We start from the raw sequence: 22,843 nt of genomic DNA, 5'->3' as shown, positions 1-22,843 counted from the left end.
AGCTGTATTCATGTGAAAGGGATATTTTTGTTTATTTTTCTCCTTAAATAACGCTGAACTGCAATTGTATGTCTATAATGTCCAGGCTTGATTTTTACCAGCCCCTTTTCCCGAACAAGGGACTGAGCTGATTGCTTTGCTGCCAGCTACAAAAAGTCTCTTTAACCACAGTGCTGACCAAACCTAAATCCATTCATCATCATTCCTTAAATTACAGGAAATGCTCCCTCCAAGACTGCACACTGATTTTAAAATTCTCTTGCTTATATGCATTCTTGGCTGGGGATACACACGTGATCTTCTTTTGCTTCGAATTCCTGGAGTCAGCCCACTTCTTCTGCAGCTGGTTTATTCACTGTCCAAAAATATTGGCTAAGGGATTTATCTTTTATTTTATATATATTTGGTCCTGGGATTGTGTTTTTTTTTTTAACTGGAATCTCCACTCCTGCCAGCTGACTTTTGAGCCTGTGGGACTATCAGTATTTTTAAACCATTTGCTTCACTGTTTGATTTGGTTTTTCCTCTCTGTAATTTCAGTGAGTATTTGCATGCATTGCCTCCACATGGTTGTGAGGCAGTGTGTCATGAGCCAGTTCGCACGTGCAGACTTTTGAGCTGTACTGCCTTGTGTTCTTGTCTAGGCTTTGGACTATTGTTGTACAGTGGGATGGAAAAGAAACCCACTGGCTTAAAGACAACATCAGAACAAGATCTCCACCCTTTCTGCAGTCCCCTCTTGTCATGTAAAAGGGTGACAGTAGTAAAAATGGGCTTTGATTTCTTCAGTTCCATTAGTGGGTGGATTCTCTTGGCACAAATACAGTGGAAGACAGCTGTGAAGTTGTCTGCTAGGAGATTTCGCACAGTCACTGCTTCAGGCATGTGTCAAGGTGGGTTTGAATTATACTGTGTATAGGAAATCCCAGGCAGTGCTAGAGCCCAGATTATACAGGGCTTGGGACCTGGGATTACAATGATCTTTCCCTTCAGATTCTTTTGGAGAATCTGACAGAGATGATGCCCAAAGTCTTGGCCTCAGCATTTGGAGACTTGGAAGAGACACAAGGATGAAGCCACAGAAAAGGAGTGAAGCAGGAAAAGCAAGGCATATGAGCAAGTGCTAGGTAACTGTTTGTGGGAGACCAGAGAGAGTGGCTGTCATTGCATGGTAAAAACAAACCCTCAGTATCCTGTTTAAACATGCCGAGAGGTCTGTAATACTGAAATACAGTTACAGAGGTCAGTTAAGTATAAGATTACTGTCAGTAATTCTGCATTCCCTATCCAAAGAGCAACAGCACAGAACATGACCAGCATGGCAGAGCTATGTCTTGTCCATTTCTCCGACTGCCTGTCAATGTCTGTTTATCTGCTTCTTCCTGAACCTCTTGAATAGACACTGTATATGCTACTAGTGTTTCACCAAAGTTAGTCTGGTAGAAAGCAGCAACATGCTACCAAATAAAGTATGATGCTGTTGGACAGAGGGGAGCTGATGTGGGAAGGTCTTGTTGAGTATATTATTTTTTGTTGGATTACTGGGAGTAGAAACATCCCTCAGAACCGTAGGATGCTCTGTTGTTTTGTGGCTGATATGATAAGTGCATCCAATTCTTTAATTTTGGGAGACACTACATCAGGAGGAGGCAGTTCATTTTACTTTAAGCGAAAACAGGTCAGGCTGCTGAAGAGCCGAGCAGAGGAGTGCAATCCAAAAGGCACTACGTTCCTGCAGCTCCCACTGCCTGGGAGTGCTGGGTGCTCGGGAAGTCTCTGTCCCCTGATGGATTTGGCTATTACTTTATTATTGCCAGTGACCGTTGTTACCAATAGCAAGAGCTTCCAGTCTGCATTGGCAAACTCGTAGAAAGTCCCTCACAAGTTAATGACATCTTAAGATTAAAGAGAAAGCAACTGCTGATGAACACAGTAAATAGTAGTCTGGCTGTCTTCTGTTCCGTGGCCATCAGTTGATACCCTGCTCTCGAGAGAGTGCTCTATTATTCTCTGGGTATTCTGACTGCCTTGGTTTTATTGTTGTTTTTTTTTTTCCTGTGCATGTACACACAAATACGCACAGTCACTTATGTTCAATGGCTACATCTCTTTTTCTGTAGCTAAAGAGATGGTGCTGAAACCAGAGTTTGTGTATCTGTCTTTGTGTGAGGGCAGGGTTCATGTGGGAAGAAGCCGGCATCATGCTGCTAGTTGTCTGGACTGAGCGTCTGCCTCATCCCGTCTCAGGCAGCAGACTCAGTCCTCCCAGAAGATTTCTGCATCAGTCTCAGCACATCTGCTGCCTTGCACGTGTGCATGGCAGAGCTGAGATGTTAGCAGTGCAAGCAGGCATTTGTTCAGGCTGTTCTGGTGACTCCGTAGTGTTACAGTGTCATTGGAGATCAGCATTTCCATTAAAAAAAACAAAACAAAACACTTTTTCTGGGATGTATGGAGCTACTGTAAAAGTTTGATTGAGGCTGAAATTTGGCATAAAGCTATTCTGTGCTTCTGTTGCACCAAATGCTGAATTCATCACGTCCAGCACAGCTAGGAAATCAAAGGCCCAGTCCTGTAGCCAGCGTGTACATGCACGGGGCAACTCTGGCTAGGAGCGCTGACTCCAATAAATGATATCCAATGAGGGCCTTGGTTTCTAATTAGCTAAGTGATACAACCTGATGATCATTGCTCTTCTGGGAGGGAGGGAGGGAAGAAGCTTTTGGAATGAACTGCCATACTGCTAAAAACTGGAATTTGGCTGAAGCTGCTTTTTATAGCCATCTGTTAAAGAAGAGTAAGAACATGACTTTATCCATCTTTGCCAATTACAGCTGGAGAGATAGGTATGTGACAAATTCAGGAGAGTATCAGCAAGGAGTGAAAGAAATTATCTGTTACAATGGCTAAGTCTTTTCCTTATTTGGGTTTGGTTTTTGTTTGTGTTTTGTTTTATAAAGAAAATATAGGCTATTTTTGAGAGTTTGAGTTTTCCTTCTTCTCTGGGGAATCATAAATAAGAATAAATAGATTTTTCAGGTGCTTAATCCTGATGTTGGATTAGTGGTCCTTCCTGCACGTTCAAAAAACAAATGTGTAAAATGGCATGGTTTTCATAGATGGAGATTATCTGCTGCACAAATTTGTTTATGTGCTGAATGGACGTTTGCTGTGTCCCCATTGTGAAGAGTGTTTGAGGCCGGGGGCAAAGCAAATGGTGGGATGAGAAAGGTGAAACATTCCAGGTTGGCTGCCTCTGCCTTGGGTATTTGGCGTGATCCTGGGCACAGTTAACATCACTGTGGTGCCTCTAGGTTCCACATTAAGAATATAAATACTTTAACTTTGGTATTTGTGATGGAATCACAAATTATCTTCTGAACTGCCTGACTGTGCAAATATAAATAATACTTAGACTTTAGGCGTCATGCTCAGTGCGCCTTCCAAAGCCTAACCCTCACAAGTCACCATCAGTTAAGAAACTTGTCCCAAGTCACCGGAATGTTGGTCAGAGCTCCAGCCTGATGTCACAGCAGAACCCAAAGTTTGGGAGTGCCTTACTATAAGACCTGTTCTGAAACTGCTGGTACACATAAACACACACACATGCGCACACATTCTCTCCGCTCTTTGTCAGTCATTTGCCTGGTCTGTCTGAAAATAGGTTAGGACAGGAATGAATTGCTGTTGAAGTCAGAGGAAATTTAGGTCAGCAGTGTAAAATTAGTCTCATCTCTTGGTTCATGACCAGAATACAAGCAGTTAAATGCTCTGCATCTTCTAAGAAGGCTGCTTAGTGCCCACAGGTGAATAGCATTTTGGATTACCACTTATCGCAGGTTTGCAATGTGTAGGCAGCCCCTATTTATTGATCTGTGTATGGGATAATACTTCTGAAATACTCCAGAGCATCTGTTATGAGAAGCCAATTATAGATCCAGAATGGAGCTTGAATAATTTTCTGTCAGAGCCACTGAGAGCAGGATTTTCCCTCCAGCAAGGAGCACCTGAGAGGAAGGATCCTTCCTGCTGTTTGAAGAGTTGCCTTGGACAGGGAAACAGGCGAAGGTGTGCCTGTGAGTAGCTATGCTGATCTTGCTGACCCTGGTTTGTTTTCCCTGCAATAGCCCAGGACCAGGTGGGAAGAACTGCCGGGGCGCCAGCGTGGAGCACACTGTGTGTGAGAACTTACCCTGCCCTAAAGGTGTGCCAAGCTTCAGGGACCAGCAGTGCCAGGCCCACGACAGATATACCAACAAGAAAAAAAGCCTCCTGACAGCTGTCATTGTTGATGGTAAGTTTTTTCATTTTGTTCTGTAATTACTTGCTCTTCTTTCCCTGCAGCTTCTCAAGCCATCTTGATTTCATCTGCAAGAGTCCCATTTGTTGGTGAGAAGGCTGCAGTATGTTCCCTTTAGCTATAGCTGAAAGACTAATTACAGTTAGTTGTTCTTGGTGCTGCCCTGCTGTTCTTTTAGCCTTCTTAACAGAAGATACAGAGCTGTCAGTTCTTTACTCATCTTTTTGTAATGCTGAGGGAGAGGTGCCTTAACTTGATTCGCAGTCTGGACAGGCAGGTATTTGGGAATGGAAGTTTAAACATTAGAAAGTTCAAATTACCTTGGAACTGGGGAAAAAAAAAAAAAGATTCCCTGGGACATTTTTGATATGTGTCGATTCTGGGCATTTCAGCATGATTGCCTAGCCTGCTTAGATTCCTTTAATGCTTCCTTTGCTGGATGTTGCTGTTCAGCTACTATTCAACTAGATGTTGGGGGGATATGAAAAAGTATCATAATAATGTCCTTTCTGCAGGAACAAACATCTTTTGCTGCACTCTGCTGAAAACCAGACAAGGCTAGTTTCATTTGGTCATCTTAAAGACATGCTTGAACAGAGGAGGGTGGTGTTGAAACTGATACCAGAAGACCAGACATTGGATAAACCCTTTCCTGCGCTAGCACTGACAGATTAGGTCTGACACCAGGACAAGCATACAGACAGCATTTCTGTTTCCAAGAGTGCAATTCCTTCAGATGCCCCAGGAGACAGGCCGGGTTTTTTTGTTGTTCCTCTCTGCCTTCCTCACCAAATAGTTTTGCTGGGTGAACGCACAATGCAGAGCTTCTTCCCTGATTAATTTCAGTCACAGACAACTCTCCCGTTTTTTTCCAGGGCTGAGCTGTTTCACTCCTTTCTCCATTTCCACTCAGGAGCTGTGTGTTGCTGAGGGTCCTGTAAATAGGACAGGGAAAAACCAGATGATTCAGTGATCTTCTCTGATCAGTGCTGCCAGGATTAGTAGCGTGTTGCAGAGGGAACTTCATTCAGCCACAGAAAGGGAATATGCCATTTTTTGGCTGCTTGAAGACTGAACAAGCTATTGCTAAAAGATAATAGGCAACGCTGTTCCTGCTGTCTGGCAAAGCCTCACTCACCTGAGCCATGTTGCGCCAGTTTCCATGAAAGCAATTTAGAAACCTCTTCTGCCCCGTTGCAGATCTCGCAGCTGCAGAAGGAGAGGCTGTCCAGAGGCAGTCAGACTAACGGTTTCGTGCAACAAGCTGCTCTTTCGACAGCTTTCCCAGCTCTGCTGTTCACTCTGCAAGTGAAATCAAAATCCAACCTCTGCAAATTTGCTTTGCATCAGACACAGTGCAGGGAGTTTAAACATCCACAGGATATGCCTGTAGTTCCTCTGTCAAGCAAGACAGATGGACAGAGGGCAGCTCCGCTTCGCATCTCAGTGTCGCTGTTTACTGAAGCATGTTAGAGCACTCAAGCTGTTGTCCAGTCCCTTTTTTCAGCATATTGAGACACCACACTCAGAAGCACTTAAATAAACACAGATCCAAACCAGCCTTGAGCTATTCTCCACTGTGCTTGAACTCTACTTATCTGTGTTAGTGAGGTGGGAACTGATTGCAGGTTTTTGATTGCATTGGAAACTTAGAAAAGGCCTATGCCACCTAGCTTAATGTATTGGCAAGCCTTCGCTTTTCTGTCTCATGAGTGGAGGTACTTGACTGTGCAGAACAAAACATGTTTCCATTTGAATGTCTATAGGTTCTTCCTTGGATGAAGTCCGTGAGTAGCAGAGTCAGCTCGAAAGGAAAAACGTTATATTGCCTAAATATCTGTTACTTAAATATATGGCAAATGCAGTCAGCAAACCCTGACATCTGCTGTATGCTGCCAGTTAATAATACATATCTTTGAAAAAGCTTTTTTATGTAACTCCTTCTCTGGCTAAACATAATAGTAGCTTTTCCAAAGTGAGGTCTAAATATATAATATAATGATTGCCATTAGCATGAATGAAAAATGCAAGTTTTCTCCACTGATGTATTTCAAATTAATTTGGGAGTTCTTTTTCTGAGTATTCTAGCAGCATAGTTTGCTGACAGAAATGTTTGTAGGCCCACAAATACCAGTTTAAGGAAATTGTAGGCAATATGTATGCAGGAATGTTTAATTTTATGTATACGAGTGTTCTTACTGACAAACTGATGCAGTAAGTTAGTGCATCTAGACAAGAAATGGACTGGAGAACTTGTTCTTCTAAAATCATTTGCTGTAGCCTGAATTTTATCTGAGACGCTCACACAGTGACTTGGTCATTCATACCCAGCTCCTGAGTGTTCCCTGTAACAAACACCTTCCGTTCACAAACATACACGCAAGTGTACTGACTAAATGGTTTTCTGTGTCTTAAAAGACCAATCTCACCCATGTAACCCTTTGAATATTGATATTTTAAAGTGGGGAAAGGACAGGCCTAGATTGAAAGGCTCATATTCCTTCAAAGATGAGAATATCAACAGATACCTTTCCAAATCCATTCATGCAGAGACTGCATCACCGTTGCCTCAAACACTTGTTTGTGCTGTTCCTAAGGGCAGTTGCTTTTGTATTTCTTTTTCCAGATAAGCCGTGTGAGCTCTTCTGCTCTCCACTGGGGAAGGATTCCCCTGTGCTGGTGACAGACCGAGTCCTCGATGGCACTCCATGTGGGCCTTACGAGACCGACCTCTGTGTACATGGCAAGTGCCAGGTGGAGTACCTTTCTGTTGTTTTATTTCTTGTATTACATATAGTCTGGGGCAGCTGTGTATATCCTAGCAGAACAGGCATCTGTGTGGGTGGCTGGGAGGCTGTCTCTGTGGTGAGAGGGCAACCCTATTTTGTAAGACCCATTGCAAGTGCTTCACAGCTCTGTGTCTTGGTCTAAGAATTATGATAAATGCCCAAGGTATGAGATTATTACTAAACAGCTGGGAATGTTCAATGATCACATTTTCTTGTGTGTCATCATCAAGTGGCTTGGGTGGGAAGGGACTTCTGTGAGCAGAGCAGATGGGAGTGGAAATCTGGCTTGCTTAACTGCTCCATTTCGGCTATTAGAGGAACCACTGAAAAAACACTGATGCTGCAAACTGGATTACAAGTTGTCACTAGCCTGTTACATTGCCAGCGTCATGATGCTTTTCAGGTCTACCTTGTGCCTGTCTAGAAACACTGAGAGAGCTTTTCAATACCAGTTGCTCCTTGGATCCTGCAGCTGCATGAGCCAGTAGCTTCCCCTGCGTGATTTTTGTTGACTGTATTACTAGATAATGCCAGGGTGAGTTACTGTAGGGGCCCATCGAAACTGTTTGAGAGGCCTCTTTCCCCTGAAGGAAGAAAAAGGTTCCCTTCCTCCCACAAACTAGGTTTTAAAGCTCCATGCAATAAAGAATGTAGGTTTAAAGGAGCAGGTCCTGCAGCCCAGAGCACAGCTCGACCCAGTTTTCTGTGGCCTTTCATCTGCGTTGTCTCGCTTGGGTTACATAAAGACCAAATCAAAGAGAGTGTGGGGTAGGCTTCCTTCTGCTGTACTGCAATGGGACAATCAGTATCCCCTTGGTTGTCCCTGGATGGACTGGCCAAACCCTCAATATGCTGTTTTCCTGCCGTCTCTGATCAAACAAGTCAAGAATGGAAATGAAGAGGACTTTGTTCCAGAGTCTTCAGATTTGATTCTCTTTTCCTGGAGTGAAGGTGTGATGGGCTAGAACCACTGCAATGATGATTATTTCTCTTTAGCCAAATTACATATGGGACCAAAATTAGGTGTGTGGGATCTTTCTCATACAACTCTTCATCGTTTGTTGGGCAGTGAGACAGTTCGTAATGCAGCACATTGAATGCTTAGGGAGGCCATCTCTTACACCTGGTATTTCAGATTCCTTGAAAATTTAGTGGGGTTGTGTAGACCCATACTAACTGGAGATTTAAGGTTTGGACAAGGGAAGGGAGAGAAGAAAATATTTATTTAAAGATCACAAATTACAGGAAGTCATTTGGAATGAGTGCTCCTAATAACGTGTTGCAGTTGGATTCAAGTCATTTGTCACCAACACTATGACAGGGTGGACACTCAGTGGTTTTTCTCCTCCTAATCGTGTAGCATGTGTTCAAAGTTTGCTGCACACACATTGGTGATGTGAAAGACAGTCAAGTTGGCTACGGCAGCCTTGCCAGTGCTCGATTCTTCCTGGCAGTTCTTCCTCCAAGTTTATCCTCATCTAGATTTGTATCCTGTGCTAGGAGTTCCTCTCTGAAGCATTAACCAGCCTGTTGTATCCACCAGAACAGCTTTCTAGCATCACCCTTCACTTCCACTAACTTCACCGTAGATATGCTGGTTTGCCCTGAGGGCACAAAGCACATGAAATTCGGCATTATTTCTCTTTTCTGTGAGCAGTGATTAAGAACTACCAATTTTTATTGCTTTGAGCCTTCCAGGCAGGGAGACAGATGAATACAATATTCACCTGGGTATAAGAGAGGCTTTGAGGGCATAATGCAGCTTTACTAACAGGCAGTGTGGCAAGATAATTGAAAAATCTTTGTCCAGACTGAGTTTTGCACTGCTGCAGGAGACACTTCTCACTGTTTCCTGCCAAATGCTGCTGAAGAGGCGTTTTTAATTCAGTCATTTTGATTTACCCGGATGAAGAATCTGAACAGCAGGTTGCTGGGAAGCCAGCACAAGTTTGATTCTTTTTATGCTCTTTAATAGAAAGTGCTTTCCATAGAACCAGATTCATGGTGCATCCCAATTATTTACTTTTTCCCTGTTTTGAGCTTTATCTAAAAAACCTAAAGAATCCATTAATAACCTTTTATAGTCAGGCCAGCTGTGCACCTCCAGCTGTGTGCCATTGGCCATTACACTGCAGTGGCCGGCTTTACTGCTCCAAACGTTCAGATCAGCCACAAGTGGTAAATCAGACATTATGGCAATGTCCATTTTCTTCTTCCAGTGAGGAGCAGTAGCCAGCTCCCCTCCAAATGAAAACCTTTCTGAGCACAGAGCTTTGGAGGTACGTTATGAAAAGCAAATTGCACTCTTAGTCGGGGGCAACTGCCTTTAACTGTGCAGAGAGGTGATGACAGCTGGAGAACATTCAGTCCATTTGCATCTGGCTGAGAGAAAATGCAAAATGATCAATTCAAGCCAAGCAAATTTGAAAACCTTATGAACTCATTTATAATACTCTTCTGCCTTATATACAGTTTAGCGCTGAGAATTGCCATATGTGACTGTGTACCCCGTTTGCCACAGATACTTGTCTAACTAGCTGCCTATTAAACCAATTTAATTGACATCTTTATTTAATTACTCTTCTCCTTATTTCTTTACCCAGTGTAGACAAAGCCTGGCAACAAGCATTGCAGGGGGCCTGAAGAAGAGAATAAGTGCTGAAATCAGGGGGTGGTATTACTGTTATTTATCTCCTTGTGTAATCCTGCTAGTTAAAGGCTCTCAAAGGCAGGAATGACACACTGCCAGTGTAACAGGCAAATTAACAGTAACCAGTGCCTATGAACATCTAGTGCGGGAAATGTAATAGCTCTTTTCCCTTCAGCAGTAGATGCTCCTAAATTAAACTCATGCATCGTTGTTGCATGAGGAATTAATGTAGATGAAAACATAGCAAAGAAAAAAACTGTTCTTGCAAGGACAGGGGGATTTTGAGAAGGGAAGCAGGAACAAATTCTCTGAAGCATCAAAATACCCTAACTTCATGTGGGCACTAAGGGAGGAGGATTTTCCTTCAGTTGTACTTTGTGAACTTATTACAATTTTATTTTAAAGCCATGAGCTGAGCTCCAATTTAAACAGTGTGAAGGAAGCCCCTTGGTGCCAGCCTCACTATCTCTGAAGCAAAATCATCATAAGGAGCAGCATCCCTGTATTTATCACTTACACCCGAACGCAGCTGGAGTGAGTAAACTTGGTTAATACTTTGGTCATGCATAGAATCACCAGAGAGCAGTCTGCCCTAAATTTAGCATAGGTTCCTAAGTCACCTAGACTTTTTATAAACTCACTCCTTGTCTTGGACACAAATCATGAGGTCTTCATTCAATTTTGTCCTGTCCTTGTTTATTAGAGTTGGTTTTGAGGATGAACATTTCATTCTTGATAGTGATAGAGGTTTGCCAGAATGAGGACAAAATAAAAGCTATGTAAAAGCTTCAGAAGTTGGTCTCAAAAATTGAAGGGAGTGTTATAAAGTTATGTCTCTGGAAGAAACATTGTAGAGTAATGACAAATGCACTTATCCTTACCATCTTCTGAGCAAACTAGATGCCTTGTTCAATGTGTATATGGGTCTTCGACCTTTTCCTCTTGAAATGCACATAGTCTTCTAGCAAGGAGAATGTCTTTTCTCATGAGATTTTTCTGAGACAGAAAATCTGTAGCAGGCTGGAGAACATGAGCAGTCTGATGCATCGGAGGAGGAGAAGGGTGAGTGCTTATCTAGACTTGGCAACCTGTCCCTCTTGCCTGCTTCCACAGTTTGCTTTCTCTAGCATGGACATTGCAGTCATGGTGAAGATGGGGTAGGGCAGTGGAACCTGCAGCTCAGATGATTGCTTTTGTCCTCTCATATTTATCTTCAAGGGACAAGTGGCCTTCAGAAAGGGGATTCCCTGAGGGTTTTGTTCTTCATCAAGACTGTTTGGTGTACATTTCCTGAGTAAACATTCATGGAAGAAGTGCACTGTCTAACCTCTTACAGTTCTTCACTCTATTTGGGCTGCTGATCTTAATAGAAAACTGCTGGCAGAAGTAGAGCTAAAAAAGGTGTCAGATGTCACATGGCAGTGGTGTGGGGAGAAGACAAGCTGCTTGGCTGACTGTTATGACGCACATGACTTTGTGCTGGCTTTTCTCAAAGGAGGATTAGTCTGAGATTCATGATAGCGTGAGAACTTTCCAGTGGGGGCTACAGATTGTACTTCAGGATGTAATCTAAAGCCTCTTTGAAAAAAGAGATCTCCTGTATAGCAGAACTGGGCTACAGATCACAGGCAGTCTTTACTGTGATTGAACAGTCTAAGAGGTGAAGATGTTTTGGCTATGTCTACAGTTTTCTTATGAATGTTTTGTCATGTCATGCCTACTTTTAACTTGCTGGTGAATCCACAGTCCATTCAATGATGACAAGCCACACATTAGGCTGTCTCGGCACAACAAAAATATTATAGAATGATTTTCTTCCAAAAGCAATTATCATACAGTATGAAAGGGGAGCAGAAATTTGAAAATGAACACATTTGCAGAAAGAGTTTTTGCAGATTGGATAGGCAGAGTGTCAGGAGAAGGCCACAGGTGGCAGAGGATAAATTGTGGTTGTCTACTGGAGGTATTGCTGGCAAACAGTGTTCTGCGTACTCACTACCCGCTTTTTGCATTTGATTGATGCATGCAGTTCTGGCTTTGCCTCCTCACTTGAGTATTTTCCATGTATTATTCGTATTCGCCCATTAAAAACTGTGGGGCAAGATGTTCCAGACTGGGTATCTTGTCTCCGTACAACAACTTGGCTTAGCACTGTAGTTTGATAAATTATTTAGTATATGTGCACAAAATCCAGGAGGATTGTTTGAACTACAGAAGCTTGTTGTATAATTGGCTTTTTTCGTTTCTGGGTCTGTAGCAATGTAATCTGAGGCCTAAAAAGACTATCAGGGCTTTTGGTGAGTAAGGCACAGCGACAGAAAGTAAGAGTTTGTTGATATCTTACTACTTTTTTAGTGTACTTTACAGTGGGATATGAAAAAAAAATCATGCTGTTTCTCCCTATTTTTCATCTGTGTTAACCCACGGAGAGCATATAATAGACAATTCATTGTGTTATCTACCTTGGAGGCTTTAAATTTTGCTTGTGGCTAGAGTAGCCAAGAATCGACCGGAAGAGAGGCTACAGATACATCATATACAGATTAATATATATTATTTTCACATCCAGAATTGACATGATAGATGCTTCTTTTACAGAATGGGCACTCGATAGAAAATCTTCTGGTATCTGCAGCCTGTTGGCATTTGTACAAACCAGGGCAGAGGCAGGGTGGGATCAGATCAGAGGTGTCAATTCAGATGAAGCTGGTTTGGAAGGGTCAGAAAGGTGTAGCTACAGAAAGTGGCTGAAGAACAGAAGCAAAGGAGTTCCTGGGATGGGAACAGGCTTTGTATTATTTGCATGTTTGCTCATATAACTGTTGACCGAGTCTGGGACTAGGAGTAGATCCAGCCACACCTAGACTCTTCTCTGAGAAAGAGTTTAGAATGTAAGGGGTCTGCTCTGAACCTCGTAACCCAACGGAAGGGCTCTCCTTTTGCCGCTTATGAGACTCCCTTACCCCTTTTAACGCGACAGCTGCCAGAACACAGGGGTTTTGACACATTACCTTTAAGCTCTATATGTGAAAAAGAGTTTATCAAGAATAGTTGTATCTACCATCCCCATGAACTGCTAAGAGATCTAAACGCAAAGTGAATGGGCAAGTGTAATTGCATATCTAATGCCGATAAGATAATGCTAATTTAAAATAGCCAGTGCATATCTCTTCCTACAGCAGAGCTGCTCCAATTCAGATAAAATCTGAAGGCTCGGGAAATGACAGGAGGATGTTTGCTGCACCAACTTCTGCATGGACTCCAATCTGTCACAGAAACTTTGTTGTGGAGCAGAAATAGAAGTAACTTCCAGATGGACTGCTTGATTAGGGATCTAGGCTCACCAGCCTGTACAGATTCTGACAGACACCCATAATCCTCCACGAGGGCAGTTGTGTTTAAAACGAAGAAATAAGAATTCCCTTACCCTCAGATCTGAATGTCAGTTGCTCACATGTGTACATTCCTGTTTCATGTGGTCCATCCCTGGAGGTATCAATGGACACTGGATATTATGGACAAAAAGTTGGCAGTGTAGATGAATCTGTCATAACCAGCATGCTCCGTACATGATTAATTTGTAAAATGGCACATGTTACATCAATATTTATATATGATCCATTGAGACAGCTAGTTAGTTCAGCATATGGGAAACATTACAGTTTTGTGAGCCTACAATGTCATTTCTTACACAGGGTGGATGTATATAACAAATATAATTGTGTTTATGTAGCAAAACATACTCACGCAGGCTGCGTCAATTGAGTTCTTGCATGGCCATTGAAACTACAAATAAAAACATCATTAAAAAATATCCAAGCAATACAGAAAATATTTCACACAGAATGATGTGTATTCAGAAGAGAAGAGGAGTTTTCCTATGCTGGAGCCAGCAATGACTGAAGCTGGAAATACCACCCAACAAGCAGTATTTTCAGATGTTTAATTATAAAAATGAGAAGAAGAGGGAGGGAGAGAAGGAAGGGTGGACTGAGGTATCAGCTCAGAAGAATGAATTTCGGGCCTCTGGCTCAGCAAACGTGCCAATTTAAAGGTCAATGGGTAGTTTCAAAACATGGTCTCAGAGTAGGAGACTGCCTGGGTTGAAGATCATTAAGAAACCTGTGGATATAGTTCTGACTGTCCATGCTGAGGACCTGAAGCCCCAAAAGACTATATCTTTAATTTTCTTGCCAGCACTCCCAAGTTTCAATATGGGCAAGGGACTGACTTTGGTTAAAATCCGCTTCCTCTTTGTCCAACTGATGCTGTTAACAGCAGTACTGCCACACTGCAGGCTTTCAACAGCTAGTATAGGCAGGAGGTGGAACTCCTGGGTGGTGTCAACATCAGTTCTATTGCCAATGTTATGAATATCACTGTCCAAGTCCATGCTGGATGGTACAGGGAAGCTCCAAGAGTCCAAGAATGGGGCTGACAGTGGCTCCCACAGACTACTAAACAGATGGTGGTTACACCAGGCTGGCTTTTTACTTTTTATTCTTCCTTCTAAACACAGATGAGGTCCAAGTGCTGTGCTCACTCCTTAATGGATCATCTTGGTAAGAACACAAAACTACTTCAGGCTGCCCAGGGAGGTTGTGGAGTCTCCTTCTCTGGAGATATTCAAGACCCGCCTGGACAAGGTCCTGTACAGCCTGCTGTAGGTGACCCTGCTTCGGCAGGAGGGTTGGACTAGATGACCCACAGAGGTCCCTTCCAACCCCTACCATTCTGTGATTCTGTGATTCTCATCAGTCCATTGAAGACTGATGGAACTGAAAGTATTCAGCCATTGCTGGATGGACTGGTCCATGGACTCAGTCTGCACAGCTGCAGAATGACTCTTGGGTCAGAAAATGCACAGGATGTTATTTGCAAGGTCTTTCTTTCCTCAGAGTGTAAAGCTTCCCCTTTCTGCCTTTCTGCTTTTTAATTGAACAAAATCATCTTCCCTTGGTCAGTATGCTGGACTGTACAGGAAGCAGCACAAAAGAAGTTAGAGAGAGTAAAGATCAAATAACTGCCTTGACGTATTTGGGTTTTAGGGGATTGTTTCTGCATGATGAAAACTTGGCTTCTGAGCAGTGAAAATTACAATTTTCCTTTGCATACAGTTAATTAAGCTCTCACTCTTTTGAAAGCTTTCTGCAGGTTAAGGACAACTGTCTATTTTAACAACTGACAGTATGATTAATATAGCATAGCATACAGCATAATGTCAGTGAGAAGCTGATGATGTACACACTCAATAGATCTTCCCCTCAGTGTGGTGAAGCTCAGGCTTCAGCCTCTGGTCCCCGATGCTGGAACCTCAGGGGCTTTCTCACCTTGGAGAAAGCTGGAGGTAGCTCACAGTTAACAGTCCAAAGGCTGATGGCAGACACTTTGCTCCCGGGAAGGGATGCTCACTGTGTTTTGCTTCCTTGCCCTTCCAGCCCTGTCTCTTCCTCTTTGCCACTTAGAATCGTTGAGTGGTTTGTGTTGGAAGGGACTGTTCAAGGTCACCTAGTCCAACCCCCCTGCAGTGAGCAGGGCCATCTGCAACTAGATCAGGTTGTTCAGAGTCCTGTCCGACCTGACCTTGAATGTTTCCAGGGATGGGGCACCTAACTCCACTCTGGGCAACCTGTGCCAGTGTTTCACCACCCACATTATAAAAAATTTCTTCCTTATATCCAGTCTAAATCTACCATCTTGTAGTTTAAAACCATTACCCCTTGTCCTATTGCAACAGGCCCTGCTAAAGTTCTTACTTGTTTTAGGAGTGGCAGTATTCAGTGTGGGGAGTTTTCAAAGGATCCAAATGACCGAGGTGGTCACTGTAATGTGTTTCTAAATGGCTTTGCAGCTTTTGGAACCCACTGTCAAATCTTAACAAAAGCTGTTTCATTATGTATTGTTATTAAATATACTTCTACTTTGGAAATGATTGGAAGGCTTGGGGAGGGGGAAGTGGGCTCTAATATTTATGTAGACAAGAGTAAAGTGCTTCCAAGGTATTTTTCCCCCATAAAATAGCAAGAACACACCAATTTTCATCTTGAAGCCAAGAAAGAAAACTGTTTTATTCTTTTAAAGATTTTCTTTTGTAAGAAGCTATTTCCTGGCCCAAATCTGATGGGGGCTTTAATCCTCACACCCTGGATTGAAGGGAAGGTCTGCCCTGTGGATGGGAGGGGTGGTGCCATTGAAGGGAAGGCCGCAAGGGCCATTCCCAGTTCCTCAACTCACAGGGAATTAGGGTGAAGATGAAAGGTAAAAAACAGCAAAGTCTTTTGAGGGATATATTTGGAGATTCAGTGTGTGCTCTTTCCATACCTTCAGAGAGGGTCTCTCAAGTCAAAGTGTGTCAATGACCTAGTGAATGTGGGAGGAAATGGCTTGTCTTGAACTCCAGTGTCAGAAGAGGGGGGACTTTTTCTTTCAGAGGCTTTGCTGGCTTGCACTGGTTTACATTATCTGCGAAACTACAGCATAAATGCAAAGCATGTGATTGCTAACTCCCCATTCTTTGCCTGCCTCCGTTATAGTCCTACAGACTCCTCATGTAGCGCTGGGAATAAGTGTGGTTCAACACTCATTATATTCCCTTTATTCATCTGTGTGCTCACATAGTGCTAATAACAATGCAGTACAATAAAAGATAGCACTAGGGTCTTAAATTAAATGCAGCTTTTCCAGTATCTCAGCAGGGTGGCAGGCAGGCATATATTTCCAGCTGCCTTTCAGCAACCCCATTAATGAATCACATTTATTTTCCTGGAAGGAGAACTGCTGGGACATCCTTCTGTTCTGGGGGTAGAATCACATTCAATATCCCAAAATTATTTGTTGGACATGGGTGTGAAGTTTAGACTTGAAAACTGCAACTGCCAGAAACTCCATGGTCTTCTTCCCACCTTCCTTTAACTCCCATTTATACAGGTTTTTTCCTGTGGTTCTTGTCCACCAACTTACATGCTGTTCTCGTTAGTGAGCAGCATTTCTCCTGTGTGTGTTTGGGATGATCGTCCTTTCTCAGCATGTGTCTGTCTCTAATCATTTACCCAGACAAACACTGCATCAGAACACATCTGAACGCTGGCAATCTGTGATCCCTGTAATACATCTGGACCTGACGGTGGCCAGTGTCTTCTGAAACAAGGGGAATGTTTGAGTTCAGGTCCAAATTACATTGCTTACACGCAGGCAGTCTCAGATAAACAGCCCAAGTTCTCTTAATATTTCCCTGCTTACCCTATTTTTCAAAATGTTTGTTGTTTTGATTGTTCCCTAAGATACGTCTCCAACTTTCCTCTGGCTTTATTATAAGAAGGCAAGGAAGGGAGAGACCCGACAGCCTTATTCAAAGAAGTATTATTAGTGCCAGTTCTGCTAACTCATTGCCAAGAAACTGTTTATCTACAGAGAATATATCTTCAACTTATTTTTAATAATAAAATCTCTGCTAATAACTTGCATAATGACAACTCCTATTTCAGTAGAAATTTATGTTTTAAGAATTAATTGCTGATTACTTTGAGTGTCTTATATGTACAGAAAACAATTTACATAGACTAATGACAGCAAGTCTTATCAACCTCAAGGTCTAAATATATGCAATGGTCACCATCATAACCTGAAAATGTTTTTTGAATAAGGAAAATTGCCATGACAATCTCTATAGCTACATGGAGAACACTGTGACTATTCTAGTAACACCTCTCTATTGAAGCAAAGCTGCAGATTTTTACTGGAAAAAGTTTAGGTAGGAGTAGAAAATTATGAAAAAAACATTTAAAATGAAGCTTTAGGAGAAATAATTAGGGTGGTTTGTTGGGATTTTTTTTAGAATTGAATGTCTAAGCTTAATACAGTGCAAGCGTCTGGAATTTCATAATGATGTGAGCAATCTTATGGTATGGATTGGCCAAATATGAACCTGACCTGCTTCCACTGAAGTACGTTGCATCGCAGGTATCTTGAGCCATCTGATTAATGAGGTCTTTTTTCAGCTATTGCAAAAGTGTAATCAGAACTGAATGGTACACTCCCAGTTAAGATCCTGATCCAAAGCAGAGCTCATTCAGTTGACAGCACACTGGAACTTAAAAAAGCACTCTGAATTTTTGTGTCATCAAGGGCTGTGACCAGGATTCTGTTTACTTGGATTAATTTTCATTTAAGGAAATCACATTTTTCTCTTCTCTAAACTAAGCATCAGAATAGTGGTCCATTTCTCTGGGATGTCTTGGAGGTCCTCAGGTGCAAAGTACTATACAAACATGAAACATTGTTTTAATCTGTATTGTTTGTATTGAAGGAAGTTAGAGTGGGTTAGTATGATATCTATGGTGATATCTGGAATAACTAGTGTTTGTGAAACTCTCTTCCGTTAAAACTTCTGAATCAAAGTTCATACTCTCAGAGAAGGCGGTTGCTGAATAACCTGCTCAACACTGTTCCAAATGAGTGCTACCCCGATTCACAGTGTTCTCTTCTTGTTTAGGTTTTCAGTCAGATGTCTATCTTAGTCTTGACCTCAATGTTTAGAGATACTTTAACCTTGCAAACAAAATAATGGGGACCTCTGGTTGTTGTCATTAGAAAATTGGCTGCGATGGAATCATTGGCTCAGCTGCCAAAGAGGATCGCTGTGGAATCTGCAGTGGTGATGGCAAAACCTGTAAGGTGGTGAAAGGCGACTTCAACCACACCAAGGGGATGGGTGAGTAACCCTCAGCAGCATTTTAGTGGAGTGGAGGTTCTCATAACTGCTTGAGGAGAGTTAAAGAGTGGTAGTTATAGCTCTTCTTCTTGGATAGCATTGGACTTATCTGCTCTAGTAAACACATAAGAAACACAAAACAATACCCAACTCAATTGAAATGTGATATTCTGTCTGCTTCTTATTCAGTTGCCCAGATACCAGCCATTGGCTCTGTCTGAAATTCAGAACGAAGTTGTGTTTCTCATTTTGAATGCTACCAGTGCTGTTGATTTTAAAGAAGAGATAAAATCACTGTACCTTTTCCAGTGAGAGGGAAGTTGGATTTCAGCACCATCTTTGAGCTCTTTGAGAGCTCAGAATAGTGCATGTTGCATGTTGCAGGTGATTTGTGTTATAATCTGGATATCTCAGCTAAAGGAAAGAGCACTCCCCTCTGAATGTTTTTACTGATTCCCTGCCAGCAGTAGTATCCAGTATAGGATACAAGATCTTCCAGTCAGAGTTAAAACTTTCCCCTCTCTTGTTAAACATTAATGTGTATACAGCTGGGTGTTTGAATTAGTCTTCGTTCCAGAGTTTCCGTATTGTGCTTCTGAGAAACCTGTTATCACACATCCTAATCAGGCAAAGGGAGGGAGATCCAGATTCAGAACTTGCAAGCTGCTCCACAAGATAGGAATCGTCCAGAAAAATGTATTTCACGTTCAGCAAATACAGAAAAAATTGCCATTTCTGTATGGAGAAATCCGTTCAACACGTGCTAGTCCACGACTGAGTTCAGCAAAGCACAGAAAGATTCCCTTTAGAACACACTTCAATTCTGTCTAGTTACTAAAGCAGCACCAGTGCTTAGCAGCTTCCTCTAATCAAGGTCTCAGCACTGAGGTCTGAGGCTCTGATTTCGTTCATTGACCTCTTCCTGTGCCCTCCTCCTTCTTTCCTGTGGAGCCAGCTGTGATCTGTCACCTCCTCTGAGATGCAGGTAGGATTTCCCACCTGCACCACGTCTTCTGGAGCACATTTCTGCTGTTGCATTGCTAGGTCAACCTGTTGAATGATTTCCTGCATTATTGCCTCTGACTCTTTTTTCCCTGTTATTCTCCACGTACTCATGTCAAGGCATTTGTATTTGAGGCGAATGGTGGTTCATGAGCTTCTTAATTGCTCCTGAAGAGTGACTATCTTTTATCTTTTCCAATGAGACTACAAAACATCTTGTGAAGATAAATAGGAAATTCCTGGGTCACTGCCAGGAGGTTGCACCCGTTTCCAGCTAGACAGACTGCTTGAGGGTGGTAACTTTACAAGGCTGTAGGAACAGAACAGTTTCAAGCCTTAACTGGTTGTTGGGCTGCCAGGACACTACAGGAGGCTTTCACCAGCAGCGCCCTGTAACCTAATAAGAAGAGAGGGCTGACTGAACTGCGGTCAGTGTTCGAGCATTTATTGATCCTTATTCTTTGCTGATCATCTCAGAAGTGCAAACCTGTCAAAATCTTCCTGTGTCAATGCAATGTTTACACCTTTACCCATCTCCTATAATTTATAATTACAATTATAATCTCATTTATTAGGTGCTTTGATTTGTTAATTTTAAAGGGGATTAAATTTTATGTGAAAGCAGTTTTAAAAAGTGACATCCATGATACGCCGATCTTCTAGGCTTAAAATCATATTGGCTTTTTATTTTTTTAAATTACGCTCTTTTAATGAGCGCCCTAGCCTACTAAATTGGAAATAATATTTACAGTCTTTTAATTGTTGACTGTTCATGTTTTTCTGCCTTTGGATTTATTTTATGTTAGACACTGAAAACAGACTTCTTGGTTTCACTTCACTTATGACTCGCAGCCCCGATTCTGCGAAGATTTTATGCATTGTGAGTTACTCCTGTCAGTTTCTCTTCACATACTGCTGTTTTTCAGAATCAGATCCTCAGGTTAGCTTACTGAATCTCATGCAGCAGGCAAAGCTCTAGGCTTGGGTCCGAGGTGTCACAAGCAAACATGAGGTTACTCAGAAAAAAATTGGCCTTTTTTCTTTGACATTTAAGCAAATATGTACAAAAATCTGACAAAAGTTGGGGCAAAGGAGAACACGCAATATGACTACAGTAACAGATTCAGGGTTTGGATATGTAAGCGATTGCACAGGTCAGTGGCAAATCCCCATGAACTTCTGCGATGCAATACACTGAGTCAAGTATGCTGATTTGTTGTTTTAGAGGAGAATAGACTTCAAACATCAAGACGTTGTTTTGGAGTGGTATCTACTTTGAGAACTGCAGCTGCAACTTTTGGGCCAGATCCTCAGCTGCTCTGCACATGGGACTCCACTGACTGCGGGATTGGTCCCTATATGTCCTGTGATTGCGAATTATGTTGTCAAGCCCTATTGACTGAACTAAATCCATGCCAACTCCTTTCTGTTTCTTAGTAACCAATAGTCATTGTAAGAAGGTTTCCACATGTGTGATGGCAAAGGCAAAGGCTGTTCCCAAGTGTTTCTCGTGTAAGATACTTGAACGCTGTTTGCAGTGTCAGTGGGTGTTGGTGACATCATTTGGTGTTGGTTCTTTGTCTTCTTTTGGTTGGATTAAATGGGAACATTGGTACCAAAAGCCATGGATAAACTTCAAATCCTTTTACTGTTTAGTTTGATTTGTCAGAGATCTCAAGTACAGAACCTTTCCTCTTAGAAAAGCTATCTGCATGAAAGAAAGCCAAATTTTCATTAGTCAAGTAAAAAGAACCAGGCCTACTTCTTTTTTTTCCCAACCTTCATGTCACAGATGAGGTTCTGCCACCCTGCTGGGGCATGATGGTGGAACATCCAAAGTGCCTTACAGGAGGTCCAGCAGTTCAAATCTTGCCACCTGTAATCCAGGGTGATCCAGCTGTAAATGGATTCCATTTCTCTTTTAGGGAGAGGTTAAAAGCCTTTATTTGTGATGCTAAACATCACAGACACTTGTGTGCAGCTGGCTGTCTTCAGTAGGCCAACTGAATGCACTGTTTAGGCTGAGGTTTACTTTTGACTGGCAGCATGCCCTGTACCTATTTCTACAAAATAATTTTTCTAAAACAAACACAGACTTGTTCTGAAGTCCATCTCTGTCTCCCTGCCACTGTACAGGGGGCCGAGAAATAAAGGACAGCTCTTTGGCTCGTAGCTGTTGGGTAGCTGATTTATCACTGACTTCTGTCCAGACTCCAAGGCTGTGTCTGTAATGCTCAGAGACGTGCATGGAGTATGAGACCTGCATCTGTCTCTCTTGATTTTTCTCAGCCGTATCAAGATTTTCATTGCTGCCCTTACTTGTGATCCAAAAGTAGAACTATAGATATCTGGACGTTTTTAATGGCAGAACATAATCAGGTGACATGTGCCAGTTGTTGTAACTATCATTTTGGGAAATGAAGAGTGTATCTTTGCTAGCAATTTTTCTTTTTAAGACGGTGAAAAAGCACTCTTTTTATTGTGTACTTTACTTGTCCAGCACATATTTACAAGAAAGAAAGGCTATTTGAATAAAAGTGCTGTAGCGCTGGCTACGAGCTTCTTTGGCCAACACAAGAAACTCTTTTTTGCCAGTATGGTGTACATCTAAATTACAAGAAAATAGAGCCCTAGGGCTAAGTCTGGGATGTCTTGTAAGGGTTTAAACCGAACATACAAGTTAGAAATCCCGGCAACCAATTTCATAGCAATAGTAGGAGGCTTTGAAATCTATCCATGGCTCCCCAATGAGATGATTTTCTTCCAAATGAGCTATCCCATGGCTGGAAGTGGACAAGTGCCGATGGAGGAATTACTCTCAAGCTAATAGCAAGTGAGAATCATCACAACTATTCAGAAAATTGACGTTTAGTTACCACTGGACATGTTGCCACTCCACTGCAACAACCAGCCCTTAGCAAAAGGTGCAAGGTGGGAGGGGTAATGGAAGCTGAGATGCCCAGCTGGTACTTACCCCTAAAACAATAAGGAAGCTGTGCTGGCCATAACCAGGAGGTAGGCAAGGTGGGCTGATTTCCTTGGCTCCTACCCTGAGATCTTTGCTCAAAGTACTTTTGGGAAGTTTGATAATGGGATGAGCACTATTGGCTTTCTCACACCTAATTTTCATGTGCGTACGGGGATAAGACATGAAGCTACAGTGCCCAGGGATCAGTACTTTCAGCCATGGGATAATTTTTCCTTTACCTCAGAGTCCATCTTTCACTGCACTGTGAACCAGGAGAACAGTTTTGTAGTAGATCAGTGTCATTCTGAAGTTCACACTAAAATTTCTGTTCTTTCTGGGAATAGTAACAATGTCTAACAATGGATTTTCCTGTGTGAGCTGCTTTCCCCTTGCAAATCTCTCCAGCATTTAAATGAAGATACAG

General features: G+C 42.3%; 1 protein-coding gene across 1 annotated transcript in view; it reads left to right on the top strand.

Moving 5' to 3' along the window:
- Positions 1–22,843, top strand: part of ADAMTS17 (ADAM metallopeptidase with thrombospondin type 1 motif 17) — a 189,566-nt gene that overhangs the window by 114,441 nt on the left and 52,282 nt on the right. The window contains exons 13-15 of the mRNA XM_075431771.1: positions 4,128–4,294; positions 6,927–7,054; positions 18,329–18,449. Of these exons, the coding sequence (XP_075287886.1) occupies positions 4,128–4,294; positions 6,927–7,054; positions 18,329–18,449 (416 nt within the window). The remainder of the gene's footprint in view (positions 1–4,127; positions 4,295–6,926; positions 7,055–18,328; positions 18,450–22,843) is intronic.

The sequence above is a fragment of the Opisthocomus hoazin genome, chromosome 10 (genome assembly GCF_030867145.1).
Source record: "Opisthocomus hoazin isolate bOpiHoa1 chromosome 10, bOpiHoa1.hap1, whole genome shotgun sequence".
Classification (NCBI taxonomy): domain Eukaryota; kingdom Metazoa; phylum Chordata; class Aves; order Opisthocomiformes; family Opisthocomidae; genus Opisthocomus; species Opisthocomus hoazin.
Note: the sequence above shows the minus strand (reverse complement) of the source record. Positions and strands in the feature narration are given on the sequence as shown.